The sequence below is a fragment of the Oreochromis aureus genome, linkage group 3, assembly GCF_013358895.1.
Source record: "Oreochromis aureus strain Israel breed Guangdong linkage group 3, ZZ_aureus, whole genome shotgun sequence".
In the NCBI taxonomy this organism is placed as follows: Eukaryota; Metazoa; Chordata; class Actinopteri; order Cichliformes; family Cichlidae; genus Oreochromis; species Oreochromis aureus.
The window spans coordinates 51707820-51724027 of NC_052944.1; the positions used below are offsets into that span (position 1 = coordinate 51707820).

A 16208-nucleotide genomic window follows, 5' to 3' on the forward strand; every position below is an offset into this window, starting at 1 on the left:
CCACAGGAATTAATCTTCAGCAAATTTCATTTCAGTCCACTCCAAACACCTTCCTGTGACTTCAGTGTTGTCCAACAACACCAGACACTGACTGCTAAAAAAAAGAGTTCTTTATTTACTTATTGTTCCTTTATTATTGTGGTTTTATAAATTATAGTGATTTCAGAAAAAAACAGAAAAGCTGACAGTTTAAAAAGTACAAAAGCAGACAATATGAATTTAAAATACATACAAAAGAATGTAAATGTGCCATTTTACAGGAAAAAAATAAAAGAAAACAAAAACAAAAAAGAAGAAAGGTATATTTACAGGATAATAACTGTTAATGTTTAATAGTCCAGCAAAGGAAAGTCCTGCAAATAAAAAATGTATGAGCCTCAGTCAGTCAGTCAGTCAGTTAGTAGGGTTAGGTTCATTGATGCTTCTAAATTCCCCACAGGTGTGAATGTGAGTGTGAATGGTTTTCTGACTCTATATGTTAACTCTGCGACAGACTGGTGACCTGTCCAGGTGTACCCCACCTCCTGACCTATGACACGAGAATAGGCTCCATCCCCTGTGACCCTATAATGGATAAGCAGGATAGGATGAGCCTCAATTCACTGAAGAATATATCACAGTTTCGATGCGTTGTCTGGACACTTTCAGTTCTGTGTTGGAAACAAATGTATCAAATTAAAAATCTATTTTTTCTCCATAAATGTTTGTATTTATAGAGTATATATACACACACAGAGCAGTAGTTGTGGTTGCTCGCAATAACAACTCAATTGTCTTCATCTAACAACATAATACAAAACTTTCAAAGAGTTTTCTCACATGCTTTCATTTATGTACTTTAATTTTTAAAACCCTCACAAAATATTCACTCATAGAGTTTACCTTTCTGTACAATGGTATATGACACTTGAGTGTACTCCTCTTGCAAGACTGAAATGTTTAAAAATAAAAAAAAGGGGGGGGGGGGGGCGTTATGAAAATGTAACATGCATTTCATGGACACAGTATATATCATGGTTAAAATATGATGGTTATATAAGGCATCTTTATCAGGAGCTTGAATGTCAGACAATAACTTTGGTCTAGAAGTGATCAACAAGGACGTTTCTGTAGATTTTTTTTTTTCTGTACGCTTGATCTGTGCTTATATACAACTCTGTCTTTGAGGTCTACAAACAGACGTAACCTGTTAATTTTTTTTATTTTATTTTTTTGGGGGGGGTGGTTAATTAACATTGTCATTATGGAGTGTTGGGTGTAGAATTTCGAGGTGAAAATTAATTTAATCAATTTTGAAATAAGGGTGTAACGTATGGGCAGAAATCTGTGCCATCAGAAACTGAATTTGAATAAGTTAAATTTGAATTTGAATTGCTCAGATTGAATCTGAATTGTAACTTGAATAAATGCTTTTGAAAACTGAATTTGAATTAATCTAATTTGAAATTGAATTTATGGTTTGAAAATGATCATCACTAAATTGAAATTGAATTTTATATATTGAAAATGAATTCATTTGCTTTGAAACTGCATTTTATCCTTTAAAAATTCAGCTCTCCAATAATTTCAGTTTCACTCTCACCATTCAGTTTCAGTTCTACAATTCAATTTCAGTTCCAAAATTCAGTTTTTTGGAACTTACATCCGGTTCCGGTTCAAGAGTAAACGAGCGCAGATTAATAGAACTACGTTTTGCTAGCGGACTGAAAGTGTTACTGACGGGAATCCACAGCATCTTGAGCTGAATTAAGACTTCAGAAGTCATTCGTCATGTCGAATGACCAGCGGATAAACTCTCAGGTTGGTAATAAATGTATTACATGTATAAGAACAAGCGTCATGTTAACAATTGATAGCCGTACAGTAACTTTTATGCTTATTGTAGCTGTTAGCTAAAAACGCTAATTTAGCCTAGTTTGCCCTGGATTTAGCTTTGACAAACAAATATGATCGACTGTTTCTAGTAGAATTCCAAAGTTGTCATCTTGTACCCTGTCAGAGCCCTGTATGCTTACAGAGACCCCTACAGTAGGGAAACATGCAAAACAGTGTCCAAACCTTTGTATTTGAGCTTTATTTATGTCTTACACAGCATCCCAACTCTTTAGCTAATTTAATAACTTTAGCTAAAGTGAATAGTTAGTCTTATTCATTAGTGCAGCGTTACTGGATCACCTCTGTTTGAAGTGATATGATATGATATACAACTATCACTGAAACAGCAAACTTTGTAAATAAACAACACTTCTCATTCTCTAAACGTTTGGCCACAGCTGTAGATTACACTATCAGTGCTTTTTCACTCTTGACAATAATTACATTTCTAAATTCTCTTTGTGCATTTACAGGTAAACAATATCTAATATTTTATCTAAATGACTGCTTTGTCTTTGAAAAGGAAAAGGTGAAGAGCCTGAGGCCGGTGACAGTCCAGTTTTACTCTAAGTCGGGGCTCGCAAAATTTCAAAATCTCTGGTAGCCCTTCGGGCAGGCACTCTTCAGTTTTTGGTAGCCCAAAAATAAATGTAAGTAGCCTGAATAAAAAAGAGAACAATTTTTTGATTGATGTTTTTTTTTTTCCTTTACAATATTATATATTAAAGTATAATATTGTGAAGGGAACAAAACATCAATCAAAATATTGTTAAAATACAAATTACAACAATTGTATAAAAATTACAATCATCACCTCAAATACTTGGTTCTAATTGAACAGAAATTTCTATGAACTTGTCAGAACTGTGTAGAACATGAATCAGTCTGTGTCAGATCCTCAGGTAAACAATATCTAATATTTTATCTAAATGACTGCTTTGTCTTTGAAAAGGTGAAGAGCCTGAGGCCGGTGACACTCCAGTTCTACTCTAAGTACATCCTTACGGTGGCTCACAGGACAAGGCTACATTCCTGTCCTGCCAGAAGAGAAACTTCAGTCTTCATGCAGTTCAACCACACCTGTCATATTCCGTATGACAGGGGTCTCAAACTCCAGTCCTTGAGGGCCGGTGTCATGCAACCTTTCCATGTGTCCCTGGTGCAACACACCTGAATACAATTAGTAGGTCATTAGCAAGAGTATAGAACTTGACTGCATGCTGAGGTGGCAACCCCTAACCCTACCTACTCAAGTAAATTTAAGTAAATATATGTATTTGGAAACATATACTTTTATTGCACCATGTTCATTCACTCATGAGCTGCTGTAACATGAATCAAATGGCTAAATTGCCAACTCAGCATGCATTCAAGTTCTATACTCTTGCTAATGACCTACTAGATGTGTTGCAACAGGGACACATGGAAAAGTTGCAGGACAGCGGCCCTCGAGGACTGGAGTTTGAGACCCCTGCTGTATGGTGTTCATGCAGTTTTCTACCCCACAGTTACAGCATGTCTGCCTGCCTGTTCAGCATATGCAAAAATATGAGTTTAAGCATGTGATGACAAAGGCCTTCCATTATGGTGTTTGTCATCACATGTCACAGACATCTGGATGATCATTTGGAATAAACAAAAAACTAAAAACTTGTTACTTCATCTTTTATCTTTATTATTATTATTGTTCTTATTTTACATTTTTCATTGTTAGGCATTAGGTTTATTTGTAGTAGTCCTTTCCAGCTTCTTTCCCTCTTCCATGTTACTGTGTCAGCATCTATTTGGGGTTGGGAGTGGAACATGAAGTAAGGAACAGAAAGTGCCATTAAAACCAGGAGAGGTTCTTATATTTCAGAAGAAGGGATTAATTCAAAAGAAATGACCTCAATGCCATATTTTATTTAGGAACCCTAGAGAGCACTTTGCAAAATAACACATTCTTATAATTTCACCCTCAGATGAGCCAAGCTACGACTGTCAGGGAAGGTGATGTAGGTACAGAGCATGTGAGAGTGGTTAAGTTAATGTCTCTTGTCTAGATGAAGGCACAGGAGGGATCAATGGCAAGGCGTAGAGATTCAGTATCTTCAGTCTTCAGTGGACACTCCATTTCTGGCACAAAACACCTGTAAAAGACGGTCGATTTAGGAGGTGACCCGACAACTTCAGCCTGTCAAACATAGCAATGGAGCAGTATGTTTAAAAAAAAAACCCAACTAATTAAGCATGCACTCAGTACCCTAAGAATTATTATGATAGTTAAACACAGTGATAGTCACATATCATATCACTTCAAACAGAGGTGATCCAGTAATGCTGCACTAATGAATTAGACTAACTATTCACTTTAGCTAAAGTTATTAAGTTAGCTAAAGAGTTGGGATGCTGTATAAGACATAAATAAAGCTCAAATACAAAGGTTTGGACACCGTTTTGCATGTTTCCCTACTGCAGGGGTCTCTGCAAGCATACAGGGCTCTGACAGGGTACAAGATGACAACTTTGGAATTCTACTAGAAACAGTCGATCATATTTGTTTGTCAAAGCTAAATCCAGGGCAAACTAGGCTAAATTAGCGTTTTTAGCTAACAGCTACAATAAGCATAAAAGTTACTGTACGGCTATCAATTGTTAACATGACGCTTGTTCTTATACATGTAATACATTTATTACCAACCTGAGAGTTTATCCGCTGGTCATTCAACATGACGAATGACTTCTGAAGTCCTAATTCAGCTCAAGATGCTGTGGATTCCCGTCAGTAACACTTTCAGTCCGCTAGTAAAACGTAGTTCTATTAATCTGCGCTCGTTTACTCTTGAACCGGAACCGGATGTAAGTCCCAAAAAACTGAATTTTGGAACTGAAATTGAATTGTAGAACTGAAACTGAATGGTGAGAGTGAAACTGAAATTATTGGAGAGCTGAATTTTTTAAAGGATAAAATGCAGTTTCAAAGCAAATGAATTCATTTTCAATATATAAAATTCAATTTCAATTTAGTGATGATCATTTTCAAACCATAAATTCAGTTTCAAATTAGACTAATTCAAATTCAGTTTCAAAAGCATTTATTCAAGTTATAATTCAGATTCAATCTGAGCAATTCAAATTCAAATTTAACTTATTCAAATTCAGTTTCTGATGGCACAGATTTCTGCCCATAGGTAACGTGACAAAATGTGGCACAAGAGAAGCACTGTGAATATTTTCAGGATGCACTGTTAAAGTTACTGTGGAAGGAAATCAACTCATTGGGAACTTCGCAATTTGTCTGATGTTACAGAGAATGACTCTATGGGTAATTTAAGTTTTTATATGATTGTGGCCTAAGACTGAGCATCCAGACTTTATTTTATTTATATTTTTTTGTTTATTTTGTGTCCACTGAACAAGGATGCAGTTTCTCACCTGTGTTGTCTTCACATGAGTGTGAACCTTCTACTGATGAAAAACAGGCTGATACTGAAAAACCAAAGAAAAAAAATCCATCAGTAAGAAAGAGAGCAGGGAAAATGTAGCGGACGGATGCATGAGCCTCAATTCACTGGAGAATAGATTACAGTCTCGATGTGTTCCCTGGACACTTTCAGTTCTGTGTTGGAGTGGAATTACGAAAAAATAGAGAGCGCATAGCCTAACATATGAAATGGTAAATGGCTTGTGTTTGTATAGCACTTTTCTAGTCCCTAAGGACCCCAAAGCGCTTTACACATTCAGTCATTCACCCATTCACACACACATTCACACACCAACAGGAAAATACCACCGTGTAATCCCTGTATTTCAACAAAGTAACTGTATTCTGAATACCACCTTTTTAAACTGTAACTGTAACTGAATACAGTTACTCATATTTTGTATTTTAACCTCCTAGGACCTGGCGTCCGCATATGTGGACATCACATTTTGGGTTATTTAGACCAAAATACTCAATTTTGCTCTACAAGGGCCTGATATCCACTTACGAGGACATTATACTGCTTCTGTGGAGAATGACCGAGCTTTCCAAGGGGCGAGAGGGGAAATATATATAATATATATATGAAAAATTTCCCCTGTGGGCAGTCTATCCCCCAAGCTGGGGTTCTCTACCAGAGGCCTGGGAGCTTGAGAGTCCTGCGCAGTATCTTAGCTGTTCCTAGGGCTGTGCTCTTCTGGACAGAGATCTCCAATGTTGTTCCTGGGATCTGCTGGAGCTACTCACCCAACTTCAGGGTCACTGCACCTTTTGCTTAGCGTACAGCCTCAGGGTGCTGGATTTGGGGTAAAACCCTCCATGCATGGTCAGGGGCTTCCTTGTCTTTTTCAGTGGCTTCTATCTCCTCCTTTGGCCAGCTTATTATCCCAGCAGGGTACCTGATCACTGGCAGGGCATAGGTGTTGATAGTCCAGATCTTGTTCTTCCCATTCAGCTGACTCCTCTGGACTGGCCGAGCCTCTGCAGTTATTTGGTGGTTGCGGGTTTCCTGGCAGCCTCTGCGTCATTCCCATTTGCCCAGAGGATCCCCAGGTACTTGCAGCTGTCCTCAGTGTCTGCAGTGTTTCCTTCTGGTAGTGAGATCCCCTCAGTTCTGACTACCTTCCCTCACTTCTCATATTCATCTTTGTAGAACCTCTTAAGCTCTGTCAGGTTGGATGGGGAGCATCATGTGCACAGTCATTTTTAGATCTCTCCAGAAATGTTCAATCATGTTCAAGTCTGGGCCTCTGGCCAGGCCACAAAAGGACATTCACAGAGTGGTCCTAAAGCCACTGCTATATTGTCTTGGCTCTGTACTTAGAGTCATTGTCCTGTTGGAAGACAAACCTTTTCCCTAGTCTTTGGTCTAGAGCAAGCTGGTGCAGATTATCAACAAGGATGTCTCATGTCTGGAGAAATTTTTTTTTCTGTACCCTTCTTTAGATCTGTGCTTTTAACTTTTTTAATATGTGAAGTTCTCCAGAGGCCTGCTAATGAACTAATCATTTGATTCCAGTGTGTTGAACCAGGGTGAGATCTAAACCCTGCAGGACACCGGCCCTCGAGGCCTGGAGTTCGACACCCCTGTGCTACTGTAACAGCAAAATGAAATGAATTTACAATTGGTTTGTGGGAGACAACTTTTCTGTACCTTTGTGCTTCTTATGTAGAACCAGGACTATTACCACCACCAACAGAGCCACCAATAAAGCACAGATGACAATCCAAAGCAGAATGTGGTTTTTAGGGAGTTTATCATGTGGAATTTTAGGGACTTCAAGTGAAAGATCAGTCTCATTGTAAGGTGCTGGAAAGAACACAAAAATATTAAAGTGGAACAGAAAAAAGACAAATGACACAAAATAGGGATATATTTAACCTCCTAAGACCCGAACTCTTCCACAGCATGCATTTTTAATTTCTCTTTGATATTTGGTCACATTGGAGCCCGATGAATGTAAAAACAAAGAATTACCAGATTTTTTTTTTTTACCTTATTTTTGTTTTTAAGAAAAATAAGAGTCAAATATGAGGATATTTGTTTAAAATTTTAATAGAACAGTAGCAGTATAATGTCCTCATATGTGGATATCAAGCGCTTGTAGAGCAAAATTGAGTATTTTGGTCTAAATAACCCAAAATGTGATGTCCACATATGTGGACGCCAGGTCCTAGGAGGTTAAAAAACAATATTTAAATCACCTTGATGATGTTGTTTTAGAACAGCTAACCAGCTCTCTGGTGATTCTCCAGCTCCATCAATGCTGCGCTTGTAGAGTCCTTCATCAGACTTGGAGACATTTTTGATGGTCATGCTGCTTTGATTCCAGGTCCCGAGAGAAACACCATCTTTGTAGAAGTCATTTATCTGTTCTGACTGAGTTTCCTTGTTTTTACAATTAAGGTTCACCTCATTTCCCTCCTTCACAGGGTGGGTCGGGGTTTCCAAGATTACAGAACCAGCTGAGATGTGTGATAAAAAAATACTTCATACTTCGTTATTATTTTAAATTATTACATCTGACTATGATAATAAAAAATCTGACTTCTTTTTTTGTGAAAAGTGTTGAAACAACCAAAATGGTCCAGCCCTGTATTATAAACTATGCTTACTATGACTGAGTCCAGTCATACAAGGTAACACTTTAAAACTAAACTTTATATGTATATATATATAGATAGATAGATTTATGACTTACTCGACATACCAGTAATAGTGATGTTCAGGGCCTCACTTTTTATTCCATCTTCAGTTTCACACCAGTATTCTCCACTGTGACTTTCAAAGGTGGGATAAATTTTGCAGGGTGATGTTGATGTGTAGGAAGCGTTCTTTATTTTATGGGATTTCCACTTCACGCTCCATTCAGTGATGTTGTTATCTACCTCACAATGTACAGACACAGACTCATTTTCAAAGAACTGAAGTCTGTTTGGAACAATTCGAGGAAAAACTGCACCTGAGACAAATATGTGGAGACAGAAGGCAATTAAATAAATTATCTCGCCTTAAGAGAAGACAATAAATTTTTTCAGAATTCATAACTATTACAAAACGAAAAAGCGCTAAATTTGCTAGACTGTCAACCAGTGAAGATTTATACTGGCAGGATCTGGATCTGTCAAAATAAATGCAAATAATTAATAGTTTCAAAGCTTCAAACGCTTTTGAAGGAAGCTTGTTTTAAATTCACTTTACAACGTTTTGTCATTAAAAATTATTCTCAGTATTACAGGATTGTTAGCAATCTAAACATTCCTGTTCATATTAGTAATGATATACTGTAAATATTTCTTCTAACTCACCAGCAAAGTTACTGCAGTCAGCTTGTATGACCATGAAGACCAAAACTGAAGAGACAAATGAAATTCTGTGCATCAAACATATGTGACAACTGTATGCTTGATTGGTGGAATCAATACTTACAAAGTCGAATGCTGAGAGTTGTAATCTCCATCATGTCTTGCTGCTGACTGCGAGAGCATCAGACTGAAATGCAACAGAAAAAATGTAGGTTGGTACTTCCTGTTCCTGTTTTTTTTTTTTCTGAGTTTGATGATTCAAATTGTACCAAGAAGTATCTCTAAGACACATAACTGCTATGACAATAATAATGTAAAATATGTGATCCTGACTCAAGCTATTCGCAGCAGCAACTGTTTGGGGGAAGAAAAAGTATTTATTTATTCATCAAATTGCACTTGGGCTACTTGGGCTGGTGGGAAACAACAGCTTTCATAGAAGATTCAACCTGATATAAAATCATTAAACCTGAGATAAAACTGTCCAGAAATTCACCCTACTTTTTCATGTGAATATTTACATGCAGTTCCACTCTGCACTCTGCTGTCGCTGAGCAATTTTACACTTCTCAGAAGATAAAAAATATATTATTGCTCATTTTTCTGACCAAATGAACTTTGAACCTGATAAAGTACAGCACAAGAGGATGATGATACTCTGTGGCTGAGATGAAAGTTTTTACTGACACATCATTGAGCACCAAGGTCAAGTTAAGATTTATAGAACTGAGGTATCAAACAGTAAGCATCACAAAAGTAGACGTAAAAAAGATTTTACTGGGACACCTGGTCCTAAATTTTACTGGGTTTGAAGTATGAAGAGGTCACCTGACTTGTTCATGTAACATTATACATGTAACCTTAATCTTATAAAGGTTTACATAAAAGAAAAAAACCCCCAAAAAACTACTTTTGATTGACATGAAAATTCAGCAGTTTTACAGTTATAAAAATATGATTAAGCTCAAGGACTTTTCCAAATTCTTTTTCACATGTTTATAAATACAGTGTTTTTGTTCAAGTTTGTACAGATTTCTTTGTGAGGTCCTCAGAATACTCAGACTGTTCTTATGTTTTTCTGTGGCATTCATTTTATTATATTGTATTATAGTTATCATAGCTTTAAACTGCCATTTCATAAGGTGCACCTGTTCAGCATATCTTTAAAACAAATATCTAAACATCTAATCTCATGGAAGCAAATTAGTGTATTTAGCCATGCAGATATGGTCAAGGTGACTTCCTGTAGATCAAACAGAAGGTGTGCTCACATATGGCTGCAAAAAAACAAGAAACACATATTAATAAGTTGATTAAAAGGACAACAGCAAACACTTATTACACTCATTATCTGCAGTTGCTCACTGGATCTGAAGCCACTAGATAGATATATAGATTCCAATGTTATAGCATCCTTCATTCCAAAATGTGTGTAAACAATATGTGACCCCATTTGTGTTTCTGGAAATAAAAATGTGCCCCTTCCTAATCATAGTGTCCTGCATAGACACACCAAAGATGATAGGCAGAGGTTTCACTGTTAGACTTAAATAAGCTGCTTACTCTTAAATCGACAGTCATTACGTGACTTACCAGACAGACCACATCTGCTTTTCTTAAGCTACACACACATCTTGTACTTCTGTTTTGGTCCACTCAGCTGTTAGAAAATTGTAAAGGTGTCATGATGTCTTCTCACAAATCAAACAGTCCAAAAGGTGCATAATCAGAACTTTAGAGATGCCAATTGGTGATTGGCAAAAAAATATCTGGTTGCAAGTTTTGTTATGTTAAAAAAAAGTCACTCGTTGTAAGAAAAAAAATGTGTATCTTCCCTACCAATAATAAGAACAACATCCAATATAAAGCGCCTTGAGGCGACTTTTGTTGTGATTTGGCGCTATATAAATAAAATTGAATTGAATTGAATTGAATCCTACAATATTTAAACAGACATCTACTGGATTGGAGGGAAGATCCCCTTCACATTTTTGCAGAGAACTAAAACAATCAGTCATCTTTTCTTCAGTAATCAATAAACGTTTTTCACAGGGAACAGCAAGTGAAATATAACATGAACCTGAAAAAACATCCTCACCGACCACTGCAATTAAATCATGCCATTCACTGCAGCTTTTCTTTGAATGTCGTTTTCACAAACTGTTTATATTTTCAATTCATACTGGGAGGCCGAGCCTTCAGCTTTCAGGCCCCTCTTATAGGGAACCAGCTCCTAGTTTGGATTTGAATGACAGACACCCTCTCTACATTTAAGATTAGGCTAAAAACGTTTTGATAAAGCTTACAGTTATGTCTGGATCAGATTACCCTGGATTCTCTCTTAGTTATGCTGCCATGGTGCATCATGGGAAATCTAAAGTTTTTCAGCATGTCTTTTGTTGCTGTACTTTTCTTGCAACAAGTTGTTGAGTTCCCATTATTTTGAAGCAGTCTGGCTTCTCTCTTTTGACCTCTGACATAAATAATTTCCATTTTCAACCACAGAACTGCCTCTGACTGGAATTTCCTCTTTTGGAATATTCTCTGTAATCTACATGGATGATTGTGTGGTAAAATCCCAGTAGATCTCAGTTTTTGACCGAGATGCATAATTATATTATTCGCAAGAAATTAATGTATAAAGTCATTAATGTGGCCAAAAGATGTAGTCGGACAAGCACATACAGGCACTAATAGTCTGTATTTGTGCGCTAGTCAGATGATATCTATCAACCCATTGACAAGACATGCAGCATGTGAGGGATTTATATTGATTTGTTGAAATGTGAAAGTGCAGATAATCTGGTCTTAACCCACATTAAATGTGGAGACTTTGTTTCTAAGAAAAATATCAGCATCAGTCCTTTGAGCCAGTTCCCCTTATCAACAAAAGACACACAATAAGTCCCTGTAGTGGCTGTAGGACTTATGACAAGTTTTTCAGAACAATGGAAGAAGTCAGCTGATCATGTAATAGTTTACTTGTGTGTGCGTGTGTGGAATAAAATGGTAGTTTGCAGAAAGAGGAGAGTGGGTTGAATGGATTTATAAATTAAGTGTAATGAATGTGATGAAAATTCACAGCATAACTTATGTTCTTGGCACATGTTGGCAGGGACTTAATTTAATGGTTTTATCTTGTGATACTGATTTCTGTGAAACTCCTCTTTTTTATTCACTGGGGTCCCCGTGACAGGATTTTATCAAATGTACTCCTGTTCTGCCCTTTGTTTTCATAAGTTACTCACATGTCATCTGCATTTTAAGAGTGAAGGAAATTCACTGATGCCACTGAGAAGGTTTTTAAAATGTTTCCTGTAGACATCCCCACACCTCCCTCTCTCCAGCCACCTCCTGCAGCTCTCCTGGTGGGACAGTGAAGCCTTTCCAAACCAGTCGGGAGACATAATCTCTTCATCATGTCCTGGCTCTGCCCCAGGGTCTATCTAATCCAGAGGTTCCCAAAGTGTGGGCCATTGCAAAAAAAAAAAAGAAAAAGAAAAAAATAACTGCATGGACACTGCTAGCATGATGGACAGGTTTTTGACGGGGCTCCCACACAAACGCAAAGCAGGAGATGAAGCATCGCCAAATATGTTTCCAAACCAACTTCACTGCAAGCCAAAGACTAGAAAATATGGTGAAGCATATCTTCCCTTTGGCTTCACCTGCACAAGTGCCAAGGTAGGTCTCCCCTGCAGAATTAGTTTTCCCTGTCGGGAGCAGCGCTGGGTGCGCTGTGCTGATTTTAAATTGTATGAACCTGCAGGTAGGTGGGGCTCGATCAGGTAACCTTGGACCATCTATTTGGTTTAGGCTGCAGTGGACTTCCCATGATGCACTGAGTGCTCCACTCCTCTCTTTTCGCTTTTGTATGTTTTGTTCTGTTTTTTGTTCTCTGTTATGCTCTTTTCTTTTTTTATCCTCACACGCTCCAGCCAATCACAGCAGATAGCAGTCCCTCCCTGAGCCTGGTTCAGTTGGTCGTCTCTTCCTGTTAAAAGCTCATTCATCCTCCAAACTGTTGCCAAACATTGTTCACAGAGAACCATTTGATTTTTGGGATTTATCTGTAATATTGTATGGTAAAACTATACCTTTTAGCCTGATAATCACTAAAAAACCTTAATTTTGACATTTTTACGCACCTTAAACTGCACTGTTGTCTGCAGTTTCATCTTAGTTTCATTCCCCCAGTTCTTCTTTGTAACTTTCACTGGCTTTTCCTCCACAAATACAGGTATCAGTTCTATAACTGCAGCAGCAAATAAATCACAAATCATGGAAAGTATGTTTGATAAATAAATCAAAGAATAAAAAAGAGTCCAACACAAACATTATAGGAGCCATGAATACAAACAAGCAAATCTAAAAGTTAATAATGGATCCATGTCTCTGCTGAAAAGAGCGACTGATTTAGCTGCTTGTAGGAAGTGAGACAGACAGAGATTAGCGATCAGTTATCACTTAGAAATCAGCTGTAGAAGAATTATCTTACAGAGTGAAGACGACTTCCTGTCAGCATTTCAGTTTTCACTAATCATTCATCAGCAGCTGTCAGTATCTTCACCGTGGACTCACTCTCCTCCAGACACAGAGAGTCTAAGCAGACATCCCCACACCTCCCTCTCTCCAGCCACCTCCTGCAGCTCTCCTGGTGGGACAGTGAAGCCTGTCCTAACCAGCTCGGTTTGGAAATTCAGTTCTATTCTATTCTATTTCTATAGCACCAAATCAAAACTACAGATGTGTTAATGGTAAATGGCCTGTATTTGTATAGCGTTTTACTAGTCCCTAAGGACCCCAAAGCACTTTACATATTCAGTCATCCACCCATTCACATACACATTCACACACTGGTGATGGCAAGCTACAGTGTAGCCACAGCCACCCTGGTGCGCACTGACAGAGGCGAGGCTGCCGGACACTGGCGCCACCGGGCCCTCTGACCGCCACCAGTAGGCAACGGGTGAAGTGACTTGCCCAAGGACACAACGACCGAGACTGTCCAAGAATGTGATGTGTTCTTCACCCATCACATGCTTTTATATATTTTCTCTTTGCACATAATGTGATGCTCCGGCTGTAACATGGCGCTACTTCCTCATTTCCACATAAAAACAAATGCAAGCTAAGATGAGATGATAGTCTTCTACAGATTAAACTGTTGAACCTTCTATAGCAGGATCAACGGTTTAATCTGTTTGCTCAAACTAAACCTGAGCAAACAGACAGAGAGAAGGGGGAGGTGGTGGGGTGGGAGGACGGACTGCCATGATCATGACATTTTGAACAGAATTCTCTCTCTCTCTCTCTCTCTCTCTCTCTCTCTTGCCATCACTCCTAAAACTTCCCCCTCTACTTACACAACCAAATGTCATGTTGCCATATCATTATTTGATTGGTCGACATGGTGCATTTTTCCACCAAAACGAACGGACTGTTTTTTGTTTTTTTGCTCATAAGCAGAGAGTGCTTGCTGCGCTGTCCTTAGACAGTAAACGTGACGAAACTATTGAGGAAAAAACGCCGCGTATATATTGTTTATCATGACTCTGGTTTTATGTGGCCTATCAACACAATTTAAAAACTGGTATATATCACCTTGTTACTTTGTCATCTTGATGTGGTCATGTCATTGACTTACCACGACTACTTTATTCTTCCTCAGTCAAACAGCAGCACTCATGTGATCGCTTTGCCCCCTTAGCTCCAGGTGTTGTGCCAAAAAGTGATCATTTGCCAGAAAGTGATTGCCACCCGCGGGAGCGCACGGCTGCTTAAAGCTGTAGCGTCCAGATTACTTACAGCTACTTCCGTGCAACTGATATAAGATGCAGTAAGCTGAAGACACCTTCAACCGTCTGTTTGTTGAAAAATAGTAACGTGACCACACCGTTTTTTTCTTGTTAGTAACGGTAACGGCGTTGTAACGATAGAATAGTAATTAGATTACTCGTTACTGAAAAAAGTAACGCCGTTACTTGTAACGCTGTTATTCCCATCACTGGAAATGAAGCCCAACAATCATGTTTTTACAGTCCCATGGTCTCAGCCTCAGATACTTTGCAAATCAAACAAAGCTCATATAAAAACAAACAGTTGTACCAAAAACAATTTCTCCCTCATTTTTGTCAAACTATGCTGTATGAAACGTATCCAGTGGTTAGTATCATGGTTTCTAGTTAACCCGAGCAGCGCGATGGAGGCTAGACCGTCCCATTTCGTAAGCCATCATTCCTTCCTGTGTGTTCGGTCAGCCTGCCTGTTTAGTTATTTTTGTATTCTGAGCTTAGTTTTTCTGCCATGCAGTGTTAAAGCTGAGTTTGAGTTCATGTTTGCCTCCTGGAGTCTGCATTTTGGGTCCTCCGTTCCTGCCTGCCACACACAGACCATGACACTCTCCCACACAGATGTTTATGATTTATGAGTCCTGTGTAGAAAAAGAACGTCTATAATTTAATTGATTAGTCATTTTAAGCCTCTTTTACCTGTCACCTCCATATGACAGTTTTAAGGAGAAACAAAAAAACATAATTTATCCTGCTCAGCATATACTGTGATGTTTGTACTTGGGATATAGATGAGTGGCTGGAACTCCACACACTTTTCCCAAACTTCTCTGATCACTGCTAATTTGTTTTGATGATTGTTGACTACAGCCTGGTCTCATATCACACTTGTCAAAGATAATCACCTGTAACACCATTCAAAATTTCTAGAGTAACATGATGGCTGTTAGATTTGTTTCTGCATCTGTAAATACCACTTAAAATCAAAAACACTTATGCTTTGATGTCTTTCTGGGCTACCTCACCTACCTAATTGTTTAAGTGTTTTGTCAGGCCCATGCATAAGTGGACTGCACGAAGCATATATATAACTTCCCACAGTGGCTCATTAGAGGGAACCACGATGACCCTTAAAGTTCACTAAAGGTTGATTTTGTTTATCTGGACGTAGCGTCACTTGGATGAGTGAGCATGCATCAAGACGTTTTGACCTTTGAAGTTCATAAAATTAAGTATTAAATCAAAGGTTGTGGTAGTTCATAAACAAAGGGTGCACTTTGTAATTCCCCCACCCTGTACTGTCTGATAAAAAAACTGACATGTTTAGTGCTTTGTTGTGCTATAGTTAATAAATGCTTAAGAGAACTATAATAAGATAATTTTACAGTCTAGTGTCAGTTCATGTGTCAGTTACTGTGGGTTGAAATATATTTGAGTGTGTTTCAGACAAACACCCTGCCGAATCAGCATGGTATCTAAAGAGATGCCAGTGGTTTAATATGTCAATGGAAACATATAAAAGCAATGCGCTGTTATATTAGTAGCTAACCACAGTAAATGTATTCAAAAAAGCCAGAACCTGTGGTCATATGCAAAGCATCTTCAGCTGTGTTAACAAGCTGAGCAGGTAAGACAAAGTGGTTTAACTGACACTAACATGACTGAGACGGAGAACAATATAGAGGAGGTGTGTGTGGGTGGGAAGGTCTAGGACAGATGCCCCACTTGCTCACACACTTTGCAACTGTGCTAAAAAAAAAAAGCATCAAAGG

At 38.2% G+C, this 16208-nt stretch overlaps 1 protein-coding gene across 1 annotated transcript; it reads right to left on the reverse strand.

The window, feature by feature from the left end:
• Nucleotides 1–524: 524 nt before the first annotated feature.
• On the reverse strand, nucleotides 525–14334 carry LOC120433225 (low affinity immunoglobulin gamma Fc region receptor II-b-like). Its single transcript, XM_039599134.1, has 8 exons — nucleotides 14292–14334; nucleotides 8769–8831; nucleotides 8648–8692; nucleotides 8050–8301; nucleotides 7544–7804; nucleotides 6993–7148; nucleotides 5290–5343; nucleotides 525–650 (listed from the first exon to the last, which is right to left on the reverse strand). The coding sequence occupies exons 2-8, from the start codon at nucleotides 8800–8802 to the stop codon at nucleotides 595–597; spliced, it is 858 nt and encodes a 285-aa protein (XP_039455068.1). The 5' UTR covers nucleotides 8803–8831; nucleotides 14292–14334; the 3' UTR covers nucleotides 525–594.
• Between the last annotated feature and the right edge of the window lie 1874 nt (nucleotides 14335–16208).